The sequence below is a fragment of the Diprion similis genome, chromosome 14 (genome assembly GCF_021155765.1).
Source record: "Diprion similis isolate iyDipSimi1 chromosome 14, iyDipSimi1.1, whole genome shotgun sequence".
In the NCBI taxonomy this organism is placed as follows: Eukaryota; Metazoa; Arthropoda; class Insecta; order Hymenoptera; family Diprionidae; genus Diprion; species Diprion similis.
In genome coordinates this window covers 8,933,118-8,948,639 of record NC_060118.1, presented here as the reverse complement: position 1 = coordinate 8,948,639, position 15,522 = coordinate 8,933,118, and the positions used below count along the sequence as shown (strand labels likewise).

General features: G+C 34.1%; 2 protein-coding genes across 3 annotated transcripts; one reads left to right on the top strand and one right to left on the bottom strand.

The window, feature by feature from the left end:
* The first annotated feature begins 791 nt into the window (after positions 1–791).
* Positions 792–2,502, top strand: LOC124414845 (probable 28S ribosomal protein S6, mitochondrial). Its single transcript, XM_046895938.1, has 4 exons — positions 792–963; positions 1,171–1,310; positions 1,490–1,651; positions 1,738–2,502. The coding sequence occupies exons 1-4, from the start codon at positions 919–921 to the stop codon at positions 1,829–1,831; spliced, it is 441 nt and encodes a 146-aa protein (XP_046751894.1). The 5' UTR covers positions 792–918; the 3' UTR covers positions 1,832–2,502.
* Positions 2,503–2,849: 347 nt separating this feature from the next.
* On the bottom strand, positions 2,850–15,367 carry LOC124414798 (myophilin). Of its 2 annotated transcripts, none has more exons than XM_046895876.1 (4): positions 13,128–13,223; positions 3,615–3,751; positions 3,294–3,498; positions 2,850–3,164 (listed from the first exon to the last, which is right to left on the bottom strand). In XM_046895876.1, the coding sequence occupies exons 1-4, from the start codon at positions 13,140–13,142 to the stop codon at positions 2,994–2,996; spliced, it is 528 nt and encodes a 175-aa protein (XP_046751832.1). In that variant the 5' UTR covers positions 13,143–13,223; the 3' UTR covers positions 2,850–2,993. The 2 variants fall into 2 exon arrangements, with proteins under 2 accessions (XP_046751832.1, XP_046751831.1); XM_046895875.1 differs by lacking the exon at positions 13,128–13,223 and adding an exon at positions 15,170–15,367 and having other exon boundaries at positions 2,851–3,164.
* Positions 15,368–15,522: the final 155 nt, after the last annotated feature.

Sequence of the window (15,522 nt, the reverse complement as noted above, 5' to 3'; positions counted from 1 at the left end):
ATTTGCAAATTTTAATCGTTGTATTATGACGGTTGCGTGCTTGTCGAGGAAAATTAACCCTCGATGTATAAATTACGCCTGTAGCCAAAAAGTTGAAAGGAAATATTTTCACACACCAGAATTTCACTTTATCCTCACGTTAAGTGTACGACCAGCTGTCTATCACGAGAGACCCTCGAAATATTCTTAATGCGAAAGACTCCTGAATTCTGATTGGATATGATGAAATTTCAGAATTCATGACGATGGATAAAACTTTAGGTGATTACTCGCGATTGGCGTCGAACGAACTTGATGGGAGAAATTGAGGGATCGGTGAAAATAATTTTATCCCCAAAAATATCTCAGATCAAAACGTCGTATGACTTATTAATCAGCGAAATATTATCGCGCAGGCTATTATTGATCTCAATTAGCTCAAAGTGTCTTAAAGTCTGAATTCCTAATTGTATAATTGTTTATTGCGGTGATTTTTTCTTTGTTTCTAGAAAATTTTCGCATTCACAATTTTTTCAAAAACTGAAATTTCGCAAATTCTTGAAACCCTGCTATTAAATAATATCGATGATCAAATATTTGCTTTATTTCTAACTAGAAATCGGTTATCAGAAAATTTCTAATTCTGCTTGTCAGACATTGATCGAGAAAAAAAAATATCGGGATCAACCAGCGCACGTTCGGATTTCAAACTTCGCGCCTAATATTTTCTGTTAATATTTCTCCGTCGCATCACTAGATGTCGCTACAACACAGAAACCGTTTGAAATTTAAGAGCGTGATTGGTAGCACCGACCGATCGATGGTCATTCGTCCATACCGAATTCGTTTCAGCCTTTCGGAATACACAAGAATTTCATTCGGAACGTTTGTCGTAATTTTCTGATTCCACGCGAGAATTATACCTGGAAAGTCTCCGAAATGCCGACGTACGAAGTGTCGATGCTTCTCCGCGTCATGCCAAAGGTCTGTTGCGTCTAATTTGATTATTTCTTCATAACATAACCTAAAAACTTAGCCGACCGCAACATAACCTACAACTTTGAATAAACGTTTATGTTGTGAATTCGTCCTTTACGTAAACTGGAATATTGAGGTATCCGCGTTGGTTGTGTTGTGAAATTATTCACAATATAAATTAGAACTTTGAATTATTTATTATTTTTCTTGCAGACCGAAATCGTGTCGACTCTGAAACGGACGGCGAACACAATCTTCAGCACTGGCGGAATAATTCGAAAAATCGACAGTCTTGGGCTTAAGAAGATGCCGTACAAGACAAGCGCCCACAGTTTGGTACACAAGGAGGCAAAGTACGAGCAGAATATCTAACGCAGCTAAGAAAGTGTCGAGAGCAGGAAGCAGGCTTAAGTTTTCAAACGAGGGAAAAACGTCTCTTCGTCTTTGCTCTGACACTTTTTATGGCTATGCCATAAGCATCCTTGAATAAGCACATGATTGGTATCGATGTTGACAATCTTTATTCTTGTAGCTATTTCGTCATTTATTTTGATGCCCCACCGTCAAAGATTGTTGACCTAGACGAGGCATTTAGCAGAGACGTAGATATCGTCAGGAGACGAATTTACAAACAAGATTACGAGCCACCCGGAGCCTGCACTCTGGCTGATGAGATAAAGCCACCTGCTTACAGGTGAGAAGCTAAGTGAAAGAGAATGCGAGAAGCTTTCATCGATGCAGACTTCTGATTGAGAATAAAAATGTTGATTTCGTTTTCAGGAGCGAGGTACAGAAAATGATGGAAATTGCCGAGAAGACAAAGAAAAAGTTCAATTACAACACTGGTCTGGATTATTATCCATTCCAGAAATAAAATACTTTAACATGTTACTTCTTTGAAAGAGGAAACGTCATTTTTTGTACATAAATCTTGTACACATTGTAATTCTGATTGTGTACGTGACCGTAGAATATATTTATTACGCATGAAGTCGGGGTTCCTAATTGTCTTACAATTAGTTGGTTCGTCAACAGCTCGCATTGATTTTTTATATCGGAATGTCTCTGCGATTATGGAGTGAATGAAATCCCTCATTTTCGTTTCATTTTCAATCTATACTTTGATTTATTAATCTATAATCTTTCTTAATACATTATTAAAAGTTACATCTGACAATAGTATATATATAACCACCAAAAAAGAGTTTGTACAAAATACTTGGTAAATAATCTTTCTATATATGTATAGTGTATAGTATAATTATCATATAATATAATAATCATCATTAATATTAATAATAATAATAATAATATTATTATCTTTATGTATCATAAATATCTCCTCGCGTTAGAAAATCCAACGAGAACGTGTAAAGCGACTAGCCATGCAAATTTTATACAGAGTTTCAAGTTCTGGAAACATACTTATTTCGAACACAATCGTCACTTCCGTCATCGTTAATTGTTGTTACACGCTATTACGTCGTGAACCGTGTCGCAAACATATTTCCGTCGCTGTCCCGTCGGAGATGAATAAAAACGAACAGAAAAAACAAATGAAGAAAAAAAAAACACAATTAAACATAAAAAAAATCTCGTCATCATTAGTAAACAGCGAGGAAGACTAACTCGAAAGAAAGATAAAGATAAATGAAAGATTTCGTGAAACAGTGCAACATATTTGTCAATTTAGCTTAAATAAACTCGAATCCCGATTTCAAACGTCACAGCTTCGTTGTTCGATTAATTTTTTTTTATTATTATTTTCATTATTATAATCGTTGTCGTATCAAAATGGAAAAGAAAAATTATCGATTTTATGTTGTTTTTTTTCTTTTTTTTTTTCAAAGAAAAAGGGCAAAGAAAGAGAACGAAAAAAAATGTTTATAGGTTGTACGAAGCATTTCGTGTCCTTTGAATGTAAAATTAATTAATTTACGTGTGTGTGTGTGTGTGTGTGTGTGTGAGTTGTCTAAGGCGGGGTTGGAAGTCTGAATTATGGAAAATGTGGCTGAGGAGGAGGGTGGGAGGGTGATTTACATGTGTCTTGTGTTTCCAAAGTTGATGCCACTCTGGGTTGCTCCCTTGTTGCTACCGTACTGAAGACTTATCACACCTGCTCCAGCCTTGAGCTGTTCGTCGCTAAAGTTTCGCACGTTCTTGTCAGCCTCTTTCGGCCCGATGCTCGGTTTGCCGTAATTTCCAGCCTAGAGTGAAAATGAATAAAAAAAAAAAATTTTTTTTAATTACGGGTAAATAAGGCCGATTCTAAAAATCTTTATATCGAAAAACAAATTATTCGCATTATTTTCAAAAAAAAAAAAATTATCACTCACCTTGCGGCCCAGCGATTGTAGACAGATTACGACAGAGTTTAGATTTTGTCTTTCCCATAGATCGACGGTTTGGAATGTTTCCTGGGCTGGTACTCCTAGAGCTCTTGCATTTTCTAAAAACGCGTTTATGTTCTCCATGCACTTGAACGCCAACCCGGTGTTGTTTATCTTCTTTACTGATCCCTCCTTGATGCTGTTCACCAATCTGCGAAATAACGTTTTTTTTTTTGTTTTTTTTTTTTTTCAAATTATTTCAACCCGATCGAAAAGATTTATCGAATCTTTGAAATGAGTTTTGAAGGACGAGTTTAAGGCTCTCACCTGCAGAGCAGAGTTCCGTCCTTAAGGGTCTCGTAAAAATTGTCCATGTCTCCACTCGTGTTTATGTCCTCGCCGGTTATTGTTTTTATCCATTCTAAACTCTCCTGGGCCAATTCCTCGCTGTATTTGCTGTTTATCTGAAAACACGGAGAGAGAAAATCGTTATCAAAAATCGTTTCAATATATATATATATATATATATATATATATATATATATATATATATATATATAGTTACTAACATGTAATATAAAAAACGATATTACATCGCGAAAATTTTCAAATTTTTCAAAAATACACGTACATATTGACGCGATTATTAATTTTTTTTTTTTTCTGATTTATATTCAAAATCGAGCAAAGAAATTAATTCGTTAATTGATATAAATTGTTTTTTCTTAAGAATATAAAATTGTAACAATTGTTTTCTAAAAAGTATAAAATTGTCCGAAACAAAATTTAAACGCGAGTTTCAATTCTATACGAATTACGTGACTATGACTGGCGATGCAGCTTACGCGGCTTACGCGTGAGAAAATGGTACGTATTCTCACATAATTCGTATAGAATCGAAACTCGCATTTTATTTTTGACCTCAAACAAGTTAGCCGTACGGATTCGAAAATCTAACCGATCAGAAACTTTATCTTATTATACAACCGTTGTAGTTTTGTTATTCGATATCGATCGATATCGATCACGCTGTACTCGTTGATCGGCTATCATAGATTGTCTTGATATTTTTTATTTTACCATTTAAATTTTTATCGGATTACCGGATCGGCGGCGAGAATTATTCGTCGGTAAAAACGAAAATTCGTTTTTTGTTCTGTTTTTTCTGCATCTAGGGAAAAATTTTATTGCGGTCGTGCAAAAACACATTCGAACGTTATTTCGTAGGTATAATTTAACAACGATAGATCGTTGCCGAACGAATTCGTTGCCCCGTGAACGATGACAAAAGATATATATTATGCCAACGGCTGCATTCCATCGAGCATGACTCATATTCCCAGACGGTGACATCACGTGGCAAAATCGATGACGAATAACATTTTACACGAATCCTTGAGAACGAAGCACGCTGTATTACAATGAATATTATTTTTCAAATTACAATGACGGGAAGAAATTTTGAGCTGAGTTTAAATCATCAAGTTGATTAAATTTCAAAAATTTTGAATTCCGTTCGAAATCGGTTATTAATTCGTAGGTAAAAATTCGAAACGTAGATAAACAATAATTATAAATAAATCTCGACATTCGCGCAAATATCGAATTTACGAATGTGTCTAGCAAACTTGACATTATAATTTTTATGCAAAATATACACATTTCAAAAAAAAAAAAGAAGAATAATGAGAAAATTTCTTACGAAATTTTTAGTCACAGACTGTAAACGCGATGCGCGTTTGAAAATTGAGACTTCAAGAGCGTTGCGCCTAATTTCTTCAAAAACCAATTCACGTCTAAATCTACACGAAAAGTAAAATTCCTTTTCGGCGATTGAAGCATGAAATTGCGGCTTACCGAGCTGCAAAATTCTCTCCGACATTTTGACACCGCCTTTGACCATATATTTTACAGGCAGAGCGGCAAAACCATTCGATCATCTTTAAACAGCTGCTATAAATATGCATTCATATGATTATACGTATAGAATCGACTAACCTGATTGTCAAAGGTTATAATTAATTAATTCGCGCGCGAATGATGATACCTAATGCTAGAAAAGTATTGCAAAAAAAAAAAAAAAAAAAAAATCTAAAATAGCTGTATATGTGTTGAAAAAACACTTTTTCTCTTGATTATTTATTTTTTCTTCTTGCCTGATCGTTGAAACTTTTATTACGCGAGTAGTGCGATGCATGTTTTTATCATAATATGCGGTCAGATATTCGCGTTATCAGGATCCGCACAAGTCAGACCGACGTTTTTATCCCTGACGCAATTCGCTCTTCTCAGCTTTTCGAGATTTCGCATGCATACGTTATTGTTGTTATTATTGTTTACTATTATCGTCAGCATTACGTACATATTTAACGAAAGACACGTGTGTTGGAATAAAAAATTCCGAATGATACGGATGACTGAAATATATTCTATAATAATTACCGCGCGATATGAAGTAAAATTATTATTTATCTATATAATATAAATTAATTATTATCGTATCGTGACTGAAGGCGTTATATTTAAAACACTTTTTTTCCATACCCTATCGAGCGATAAATAACGCGAAAATTTGAACGAATTTGATAATTTTGTTTTTTCAAATACTGTATAATATCATAATATTTAAAAATTCATAGTCAAAGTCGCCGGATTTGTATAAAGGAAGATATTAAATACCTACTCGGTTGGATACTTTCGGCGAAGTTGCGAGATACATATGTAATATAAACAAAACGTCACGTTTGGATAACTTTAAACTTGCCCAAAGAAAATCACTCTGTATATCAAGTATTTATACGTATATATAAAATATGTGAAAATTCAGTGCTAATAACGATTGGAAAAAAATCTTTATCCAATAAAAGTCAAATCGTATTTCCTCATAGTTTAAAAAATTTAATTTTTCATTTCCTTCGACGCTCTTTTGCTCATAAATTTCTACAAATATTACGCCAAGCAAGTGTTTAAATAAAATAAACTTTCTGGCAGCTACAATTATATCACGAAAACAGTATACAATTAATCTCATCACATATACTTATGATTTCGATTGAAATTGATGAATAATTTATTATAATTTATTATAATTAATAAAAAAAATTTAGTATAAACGTATAACGTCGCGGTGTTATTACTTCGTCAAGCATTTGAAACACTATCAGTGTCGCTTCGATTCTTCATTTCTATGGATTCCCGAGTATATTATAAATACATATATGTATACATAAAACGTATCGCAAACTGCATCAAATAACAATAATAAAAAAGTATGATAAAAAATGATGGAGTAAATAATCCGAGCATTTCGTAATCATATTAGGTCAAATTTCTAACGACTTACATACCTCACGGTATGATGGTAAAAAATTTTTTTTTCGAAATTCCACGTAGCCCGTGATAAACACATGTACATCATTATACTCAGCTGTAAATGCATCATCGGATTTTCATAATAATAAGCTGCCGCAGCTATACTAATATAAAAAAAAAAAAAAAAAAAAAAAAAAAAAAAAAAAAAAAAAACCGGCGTTAACTTGGAAAATGAAATTTTTATCCCCTTCGTTCGACGTTCCACGCATCATGAGATATACTTTTTATGTACTCAACTGCGTGCCGTTGACTGATGCATCCGAACACGATAAACTCGACACACATTCACGTACGCGTTCGAATATATGTATATACATATATATGTATTTAAAGTAAACATGTGTAGTAGCTGTGTGAAAAGCGGTAAATAAGAAAGAAGAAAAAAAACTACAAAAAAAAATTGAGTGAATTTTTCTTGACGTCATTTCACGCTAATAAACCGTAGAATATACGCTATACGATGTCCGATTTCGGGAATATTGAAATTTCAGTATAATTTTCTCTGCTTTAATTTGTCTTTTTTTTTTTCTTTTTTCATTTCTTTCTTTTCTTCATCTTTTGAGACGCGATATTGATATCATCCCAAGTTTTTCTTATCATCTGCGTATTATAAGTGTTGAAGAAGTGAATTTATCGTGTCATTCAATGTATGTACATACATACGTATAACGTGTTATAGCTTATAGGTATGTATAGTGTGTACCTTGTGGAATTTCGACTCAGCTTTATCGGTTCAAATTTATTGATATAAACGTGCCATATGTACATACATGCAGAGTACACGACGACACGGTGTTCATATTATACAGTCGAACCCTGCATTATGTGTTGGGGAGGGTGGGGTAAAGTGGGCACCTTGAAATTTTTGATGTCTCAAAAAATTTGGGGGCAAAGTGGGAACGCTGAAATTTTTTAAATAACAAGGGATGAAATTAATCAGCCTAAACTTTTTATTGAATATGAATTGAAGTTGAATTTATGGTTAATTTTTTTTCGAGAAAGCTAGATAATAATTTAACATAATTTTTTATTTTTTATTTTTATACATGAAAATCAAACATTTTATTCTGATTTTATTATTTTTCTCCATTTAAAATCGAGATATGTTCGTGGAATAATTCGATTGCAGGTAATTACAGTTCGCGTGAAAATTTGGGTCACCAGACGTGATAATTATATTATATGCACAATGCATTACGAGAATAAATAATAAAAAAATCTTTAAACATCGTCCGATAAGTGATATGAAGAAAAATTCAAGCTGGACGCGAAAGGAAACGATTATTGATACGATGAATTGAATAAATTCATTGTTAGTTTATTGTTTCTTTCCAAAACAATTAGTAATTTTTTAATTCTTCTGTTAAACTATAGTTCATTCATACATTCATTATAAAAATTGTATAATATCGGCGCTACGTGTATTTGAGAGAAAAAAAATTGTGGGTAATTGGCTCGAGTTGAGAGACTCTAAGATCGGATGATGTTGATGCTGGGTCGAGGCAGTCGGGTTTGCGGTCTTGGATCGAGAAGTCCGTAAAAGGAGCTAAACGGACCGTCGACGACGAGATCTCCCAGTATAGGTATATGTATAGTTATATATGTACATACATACTACAATACCTCTGAAACGTGAGTCTTTTCACCTACATGATTGTAAGTTGTATTCACGTATACGTGCTTCGGGCATTAATTTACACCGGCGATAAAGCGAATTGATCAGACTGCGTATTATCATGTATATATATATGTATGTGGGTACCTATTATTCTATACAGTTCGAGATACGTGTATAGTAATAGATCCCGAGAAAATCGTTGACCCACATGTTGAACACATCGTTTGTCTTATACATATGACCATATATTGAAAAAAAAAACTCGGCCATTGGCTGGCGTCATCGGTCTTAATGTGTTCTCGATGCTCGTGATTCGATATATGGAACCGATTTAGTTGTGTTATATATATATGTATGTATATATTACTGTGATGTTTGTATGGATAACTTGATTGATTGAACTCGAGATGGAGATCCTAATTCGGTTGATAATAATTCACCTGTTTGTATAATGCAAGATCGACATGAAATCGTCGCGATCGTTTCTATTTCGTAACAGGAATTAATCCTCACGTTCGTCTGGGAATAAATTCTAGATCCTTATTAGGATGCGATTTTCGAATAAGACGTGTAAAATAAGGTATGGCAAACTGGGTCTGATCGTGCAGTCTTGTTTTCTTGTATGTATTATCACGTCGTCGTTAAAACCACTGTCTGTGAACGATGAAAATATGAAATATCATATGTGAATATGTGAATATAAAACAAATAAAAAGTAACAAAGGCCAAACGAACGCGAGATTGAAAATTTTCAGATCTATTCCTGATAAAACGTTTTTTTTTTTTTTTTTTTCTCAAAGTTTCACCGGAACGGAATTTTCACTTCTATATATATATATATAATTAAAATTTCATCCTCGCTCCGGGATTATTTTTGATGAATTCTCTGATGATTATTTTTTTCTGGAAAAAAACTTTTTGCGCCTAACTTTTTATTTCCAGCACTTTCCCGGAAGAACAAGACAAATAAAAAAAAAAAAAACTAAAACATTTTCATTCGAATGAGATATTTAAAGAATCAATTTTATGTCTATTAATGTTTCTTAAAAAGTTTAAAGTGCGAAGAATATTGTGTGTGTAAATCGCATGATAAAATTCAAAGAATTGTAGAAATTATGGCCAATTCGTCGAACATTTTAAATTCAATTATCTCGAAACTACGTTTCCGAGTTCGTGGCTAGGATATCTCGAAAACGAAACGACCAATTTTCATCAAATTTGTATTAAATGTTTTTGTCCATTTTGTCTCGTTCGCTTCGTATAGTTTTTTTTTTCCATTAGATTATTTATTTTCTTTTTCTATAGTCGAAAAAAGGTGTTCAATTTAGTCCCGAAAACGAACGTTAGAAAATCGAAAATTTCACCGTTTCGTTAATAAAAACGAACCGCTCAATATATTGTCCATTGATAAAATTACTGAACATTTCCTTAATATAATATATAAACTTGAAAATAGCAAAAAAAAAAAAAAAAACGGATGTAATCGAATGAACAATTTTTTAGATAAAAATTCTCGAAATTCGTTTACTTATCCAGCCATCTATATACTGGGATGTGTCCCCTTAAACACATCGGCTAAGCGGATCATCCTCGTGTGTTTGTGTGCTCGGCATATCTCGACACACATAGACGCTGTTCCTACTTAAACGTGCGAAGGATACGCTTGTAAGAATCGTTTCGAATCTCCATCGGGGAAGAGAGACTTTGCCCCTCGGCCACCCGCGCTCAGATAAGAACCTCGAGGCTTGTTGTTATACCGGTTTTTCATCGATATATGTATGTATGTATGTACGAGTATATATACAGTGCGAGGTACCTCGTTTATGTACTAGAGTCTCAGAACCGACGAGAATGCAGGGTTGAAATATATTTTTTATTCATTGTAATTGACTTTCTTCGTTTATGCAATATACTGCATAGTTAGAATAAAATTGTGGTTTTTTTTTCGCTTTTTCCTCTTTTTTTTTTTTTTGATCGATGTGACGACGATTTGATGTTTTAAAAAAATTGAAACGTTCTTTTCTAAACATAGAACATTGAATAGAATTTACTGTATACGTATACATGTATTAGCTGACGATTAGTCATTTCGGTGTTGAATATGATAGACTTTAATTCGCGTTAATCAACGACGATCGGTTATGAATTCGAATGAATTCGAAGAGCGTAATAAACCGTGTCGAAGAAAAGAGGAAAGAAGGAAAGAAAAAAAAAAAATAATAATTCCTTTTTGTAACAACACCAAAGATAGATAATTATCGCAAGAAATCAAGATCCGGAAAACTTGTGTTACGTTAGAAATTCTTTTGAAAAACGAATTAAATCTGATAATAATATTCTATTCTTTGCTTATTATTATTATTATAGCTGTTTAGCAAACTTAATATCTTACGTTTCAATAAATAATCAATTTATGCACAACAATTGACCGGCGAACTGCAATTCAACATAGATAATTGTATTACTCAATACGCGTTGACGAAGTAGGTACTTAGCTAATTATAAACTTGCCGCGTGAGTCAGATGAATGACTTTAAAACTCAGCGGTGGTGGTAGTAGTGGTGGTGGTGGTTGTTTTTTTTTTCTTTTTTAATCTTTCTGCTCAACGGAAATAAAAAAAAAATAAATAAATAAAAAAAAAATTTAGAACCAAAAAAGAAGAAAATCCGAAGAACCAGTCACAGACAGTAAAAAAAAAAGTATGTTTAAGACACTGATTGATTTCGCGGTTACTTCTCTCTACAACCGAATTCGGATTCTTGATTAGTGGCAATGACTGTAGGTATATATAAGTTATACGGAGTGTATACATGTATGTAAAAGTTTGTACAGCTGTACGCTCATAAGCACCTCATGATGATGATGATTATTAAGTAAATTGTCGCGTTGAATATGAAATAGTAATATAAAGATATCCGGGTGACTCATAGGGCCAGAACCTCCCTTATATGGCAAGCTTTACTCTATCGTCTATCCTTCTCTCTCTCTCCCTCTCTCTCATTTTCAAACCGAAAATATCGATCTATTCTGCTGAAAGCCGTTATGGACTAATCGATGATAATCGGTTCAAGGAACAATATTTTTCACGCGGTGGATATTAAGCAGCAGATATATATATTCCAGGTACGCGAACGTTGATCATCGTTTTATAATTTTACCTGGAAGGTGAAATAACGAGGCGTCAACGCACTCGAAGCTTAGAATTAACTTTCTATATACTTTCCAGACCAAACGATTTTTGATTTGCTTCGTGTTTTTTTTTTTTTTTTTACCGTTGTTGTCCTTGTTCTGAAACAATTTTTTTGTATTTTTTTTTTTTTTTCAGATTATAAAAAAATGGTCGGTTTTTTCGTGTTTTTTTTTTCGGATTTAAAAAATCCTTACTCAGAAACGGTTGTTCCGAAAAATCTGAAAAAATTCAGAAGAAAATTTCAGAGCAAGGACAGCAACAGAAAAAAATACGAAGCAAATCAAAAATGTTTTTCGTTTGGAGGCTAGCTGAATCGACGTGGACTATATATATATATATATATATATATGCTCCGAGTGAACACACCTTAATGCGTATAATGTGTATATAGTACACCCGCTTTGTGGACACCTGACTAATTGCTAATTACCGTTTCACTTTGGACGTTGATTAAATGTATAACGAAAGCCTTTTTAACCGGCCGTCATACTTTTTCGCAAAATTATTTTTATCTCGTCTTATATTATTATAGTTATTAAGTATGTACATATATATATATATATATATATAAATATATTCACCCTGCAATCTCTTTGCACGCTTAAGTGCCTTTATCTTCTACACAGTGCGAGCAGGTAATTAAACTCTGCAAGTGTGACGGTAAATAAATTATCCTGATGCATAAACAGAAGGATGAAAAGAATTGCTTGAGTGGAAAAGAAATACAATGAAATAATAACTGAGGTGAACTAATTTGAGCGAATTTTCAAAATAAGACACAAAAAAAAAAAATAAATAAAACGTCGAAATCACGTCGAAACGATTTTACCACAATTTACAAGTTTCCGTAACCGTGAAAAATGATTTGAAAAATCCTTTAACGCGATTCAAATTCTCCCGCGAACAAAAGTTGACGCAAATTTTACTCTTCTGGACAGAATCGCCTCGTATATACATATATATACATTTTTTTGAGTCTCGTGTGACAAAATGTTAGTTTTTGATTTTTTAAGAGCCCACTCCAAAGGACACTTCAAAAAAAAAATTTTAAGACGTCGCTCCACATTTTTTGAAACGTCAGAAATGGTCAAAAATCGTTTTTTTTTTTTAATTTTTTCCTCGTTATGGTATAATTTTACAGACAAAAAAAAAAAAAGTTCCCGAAACTTTCAGTTCAAAATTTGAATTTTGAAAGGTCGCTCATAATTTTTTTTCAATTTTTTGGTATATTTCTTTAGATCTTTTCGGGCGACCTTTTAATATTCACATTAAAATTTCATTAATTATTTTTCTTTAATTTAGTAAGAAAGAATCGATAACAATACACCACGACATGAATTAAAAATCAAACAAAATACTGAAAATACAATTTTTTCAATTTAATTTTTTGACGATTTTTGACATTTTTAAAAATTTGGAGCGATCTCTTAAAATTTTTTTTTGAGCTGTCCTTTGGAGTGGGCTCTTAAAACGTCAAAAACTAACATTTTGTCACACGAGACTCAAAAAAAAAAAAACAGTCCGTTTTTTTGCGCCACCCTAATATATATATATTTTTTCAAATTTGCGTCAACTTTTGGTCGCGGGAGAATTTAAGTCGTTAAAGAATTCTTCAAAACAACTCTGACGTAATTAAAACCGCAAACGGAAACCGACTTACTTTTCTCGACGCCATGTCTATGTCGAAACTTGTTGAATATACTGAAAAATACTTCTGCAATATCCGCGATGTATCAGCGACGAAGGTGGCAATTGCACTGTAACAGTGTTTCGCGATTTTACCTATCTTTATATTCCCAGATTGTGTATCTTTGACTCGACTAGCCTCGACCCATACATGTAACACTCCAAATACAAGAAATATTGAGCGACTGACATGCGATTAGATTTACCGATTTCACGCTCTATGCGATTATTTGCACTCGCGACTCGCTGCGCGTTTGTGTCATTTTCTAATTATAGAAATTATTCAAGTTTCATTGTTTTTTTTTTTTATATTAACAACCAGTGAAATTGTTCCAGCAACGATAATAAATTATCCTAATTCATACGATAAATCGACGCTAATTACATTTCGATTGCGGTTTTTATTTTGAGATAAAATCAACCAATATTTTTCACGGAATGAATAAGTGAATATCTATACGAGAATTCATCATCATCGTGGTATTCAGGATGTGGATAAAACCGTGGAAAGTAATCTCGTTTCCACCTTACATCGCGCACGTTCTGCGATAATCATAATTCCTCTCGTTTTATGCTTTAAAAATTATTCATGTATCGCCGAAGGCGGTTTCTTTAAGAATATTTCAATCACTCCTCGATATAGCGATGACACAATTATATATATATATATATAACCAGGATTTTGCTGGGAATTTTTCCAGAAACGATAAGCCGCTGTCTCGATCTCGATTCCTCATGCTGATAACGATTTTATTCCCGCGATTAAATTCTCCGGCTCCAATTGGCCGTCGCTACTGTATTATATATATATACAATAGAAAAGACTGTTAATCCTCTGACTTAATATTGGAAACCTAAATTACATGCAATTATCGTGACATAATACAGCCAGATAATTCTTGTATTATTCTTCGAGAATAAAAAAAAAAAATAATAATAATATTCTTTTGCAGGTGTTAAAAATCGGAAATTGCATTTCATTTTGACTCTGCAAGCTGATTTTCCTGATGATGGAGAAAAGAATTAGGCGAGCTTTGGCAGTCGCACAATGAGCAGCATTCTGTACTCCAGACGGCTGAAAAAGTGTTTCATGGTCACCGGGTTTCGTACTTAGGTTACGTACAATGGAAGTGGAATAATCCCTTTTACACGTTAATCGCAAAACTGGGTCATCGCGAAACTCACCAGCTCACTCGCAATCCAATTTCGTTTTACTCGTTAATTAAAGAATTTTAAAAAGCGTGGCTGGTGAATTATACCTTCTGGATTTGCCCCTTTTCTCAAGCCAATTAGCAGTTTTGCGAAAAGACTGATCTAGCGAAAATCAAAAATCGCTTTACGAAGCAACTAAATGCTAGTTTTGTTCAAGAATCCGATATAAATTCATCGAAACGAGAAACTACTTGGTACATGAAATCAAATCTATTTAATACATGTTGTAAAATTTTTACCTATCGAATACATTAAAAAACGTGAATTTGTATCACAGGAATTAATTTTTCTAGTTTAAAAAATCACCCGTCATCGAAATGAAATAAAACCCGAAGTTCTTGCGTGAAATATTATTCTGACGGATGTTTTCCACTCGTTCTTCGAGTTTAAGGGGCTGCTCAAAGCCGCGATTATCCGCGAGAAAAGGACCGATCTACTGATGAAAGCTGGCCTGGAATGATTGGAAAATTCGACGGAACAAAAGGTTCGAAGCGTTTGATATTGCAGGCGGGGGTAAAAGGTGGGAAATTGGTCCAGGAGGCGACGGAGAGTCCGGAGCAGCCTCGGGGCATCTGGGAAATAACGATTTCTCGGTTGACCTACATCCACTCGAATGTCAGGGGTGTAGAGTATCCAGCATCCGGCGCTGAGCATGCTGGATCAAAAGTCCGAATTAAATGCAATATGGACGGGACGCCGAGGGATTCGCGAATATTTTTATGACACCGTCGCGGCGTGCAGAAGAGATTTGAAATCGAGATTATGGACCGGGTGTAAATTAAGATAACGTAGAATTGTGTTCACCTTGCGCTGTGCTTCGGCGGCGAATCCGGACTTGGTTGCTCTGTTGTTAGCCATGTTTGTTTGTTGTTTTCTATTTGTATTTTTTACTTTGTCCGTAGGATCAAGCGGAACGAATGACACTAAGGGACTGCGCGATTAGACACTGAAAAACTTGAAACGGGTTTAACAAAGCTGCCGCTTCAACGGTCGCAACTCTACTGTGCGCCGTCAAAGGTGACAGCATCGGGCTTCCACGGCTCCGTTTCCTCCACTTCGCCGCTCCAGCTGCAACTCGAGAGCCAATCGCGTAGCTGCATCGCACTCCCGGGTCACGTGGGACGCGGTTCGGGCTTCCGATTGGCCGCCGGTGACGT

Bases quoted from the DNA above. Each gene is read 5' to 3' on its own strand.
- LOC124414845 (XM_046895938.1), top strand. From the start codon at position 919: ATGCCGACGTACGAAGTGTCGATGCTTCTCCGCGTCATGCCAAAG. The intron at 964-1,170 runs GTCTGTTGCGTC...TTTTTCTTGCAG, and splicing joins TTCTCCGCGTCATGCCAAAG to ACCGAAATCGTGTCGACTCT. The intron at 1,311-1,489 runs GTACGAGCAGAA...TTATTCTTGTAG, and splicing joins TTGGTACACAAGGAGGCAAA to CTATTTCGTCATTTATTTTG.
- LOC124414798 (XM_046895875.1), bottom strand. From the start codon at position 15,223: ATGGCTAACAACAGAGCAACCAAGTCCGGATTCGCCGCCGAAGCACAG. The intron at 3,752-15,169 runs GTGAACACAATT...CCGTGTTTTCAG, and splicing joins CCGCCGAAGCACAGCGCAAG to ATAAACAGCAAATACAGCGA. The intron at 3,165-3,293 runs GTGAGTGATAAT...TTTTCACTCTAG, and splicing joins TACAATCGCTGGGCCGCAAG to GCTGGAAATTACGGCAAACC.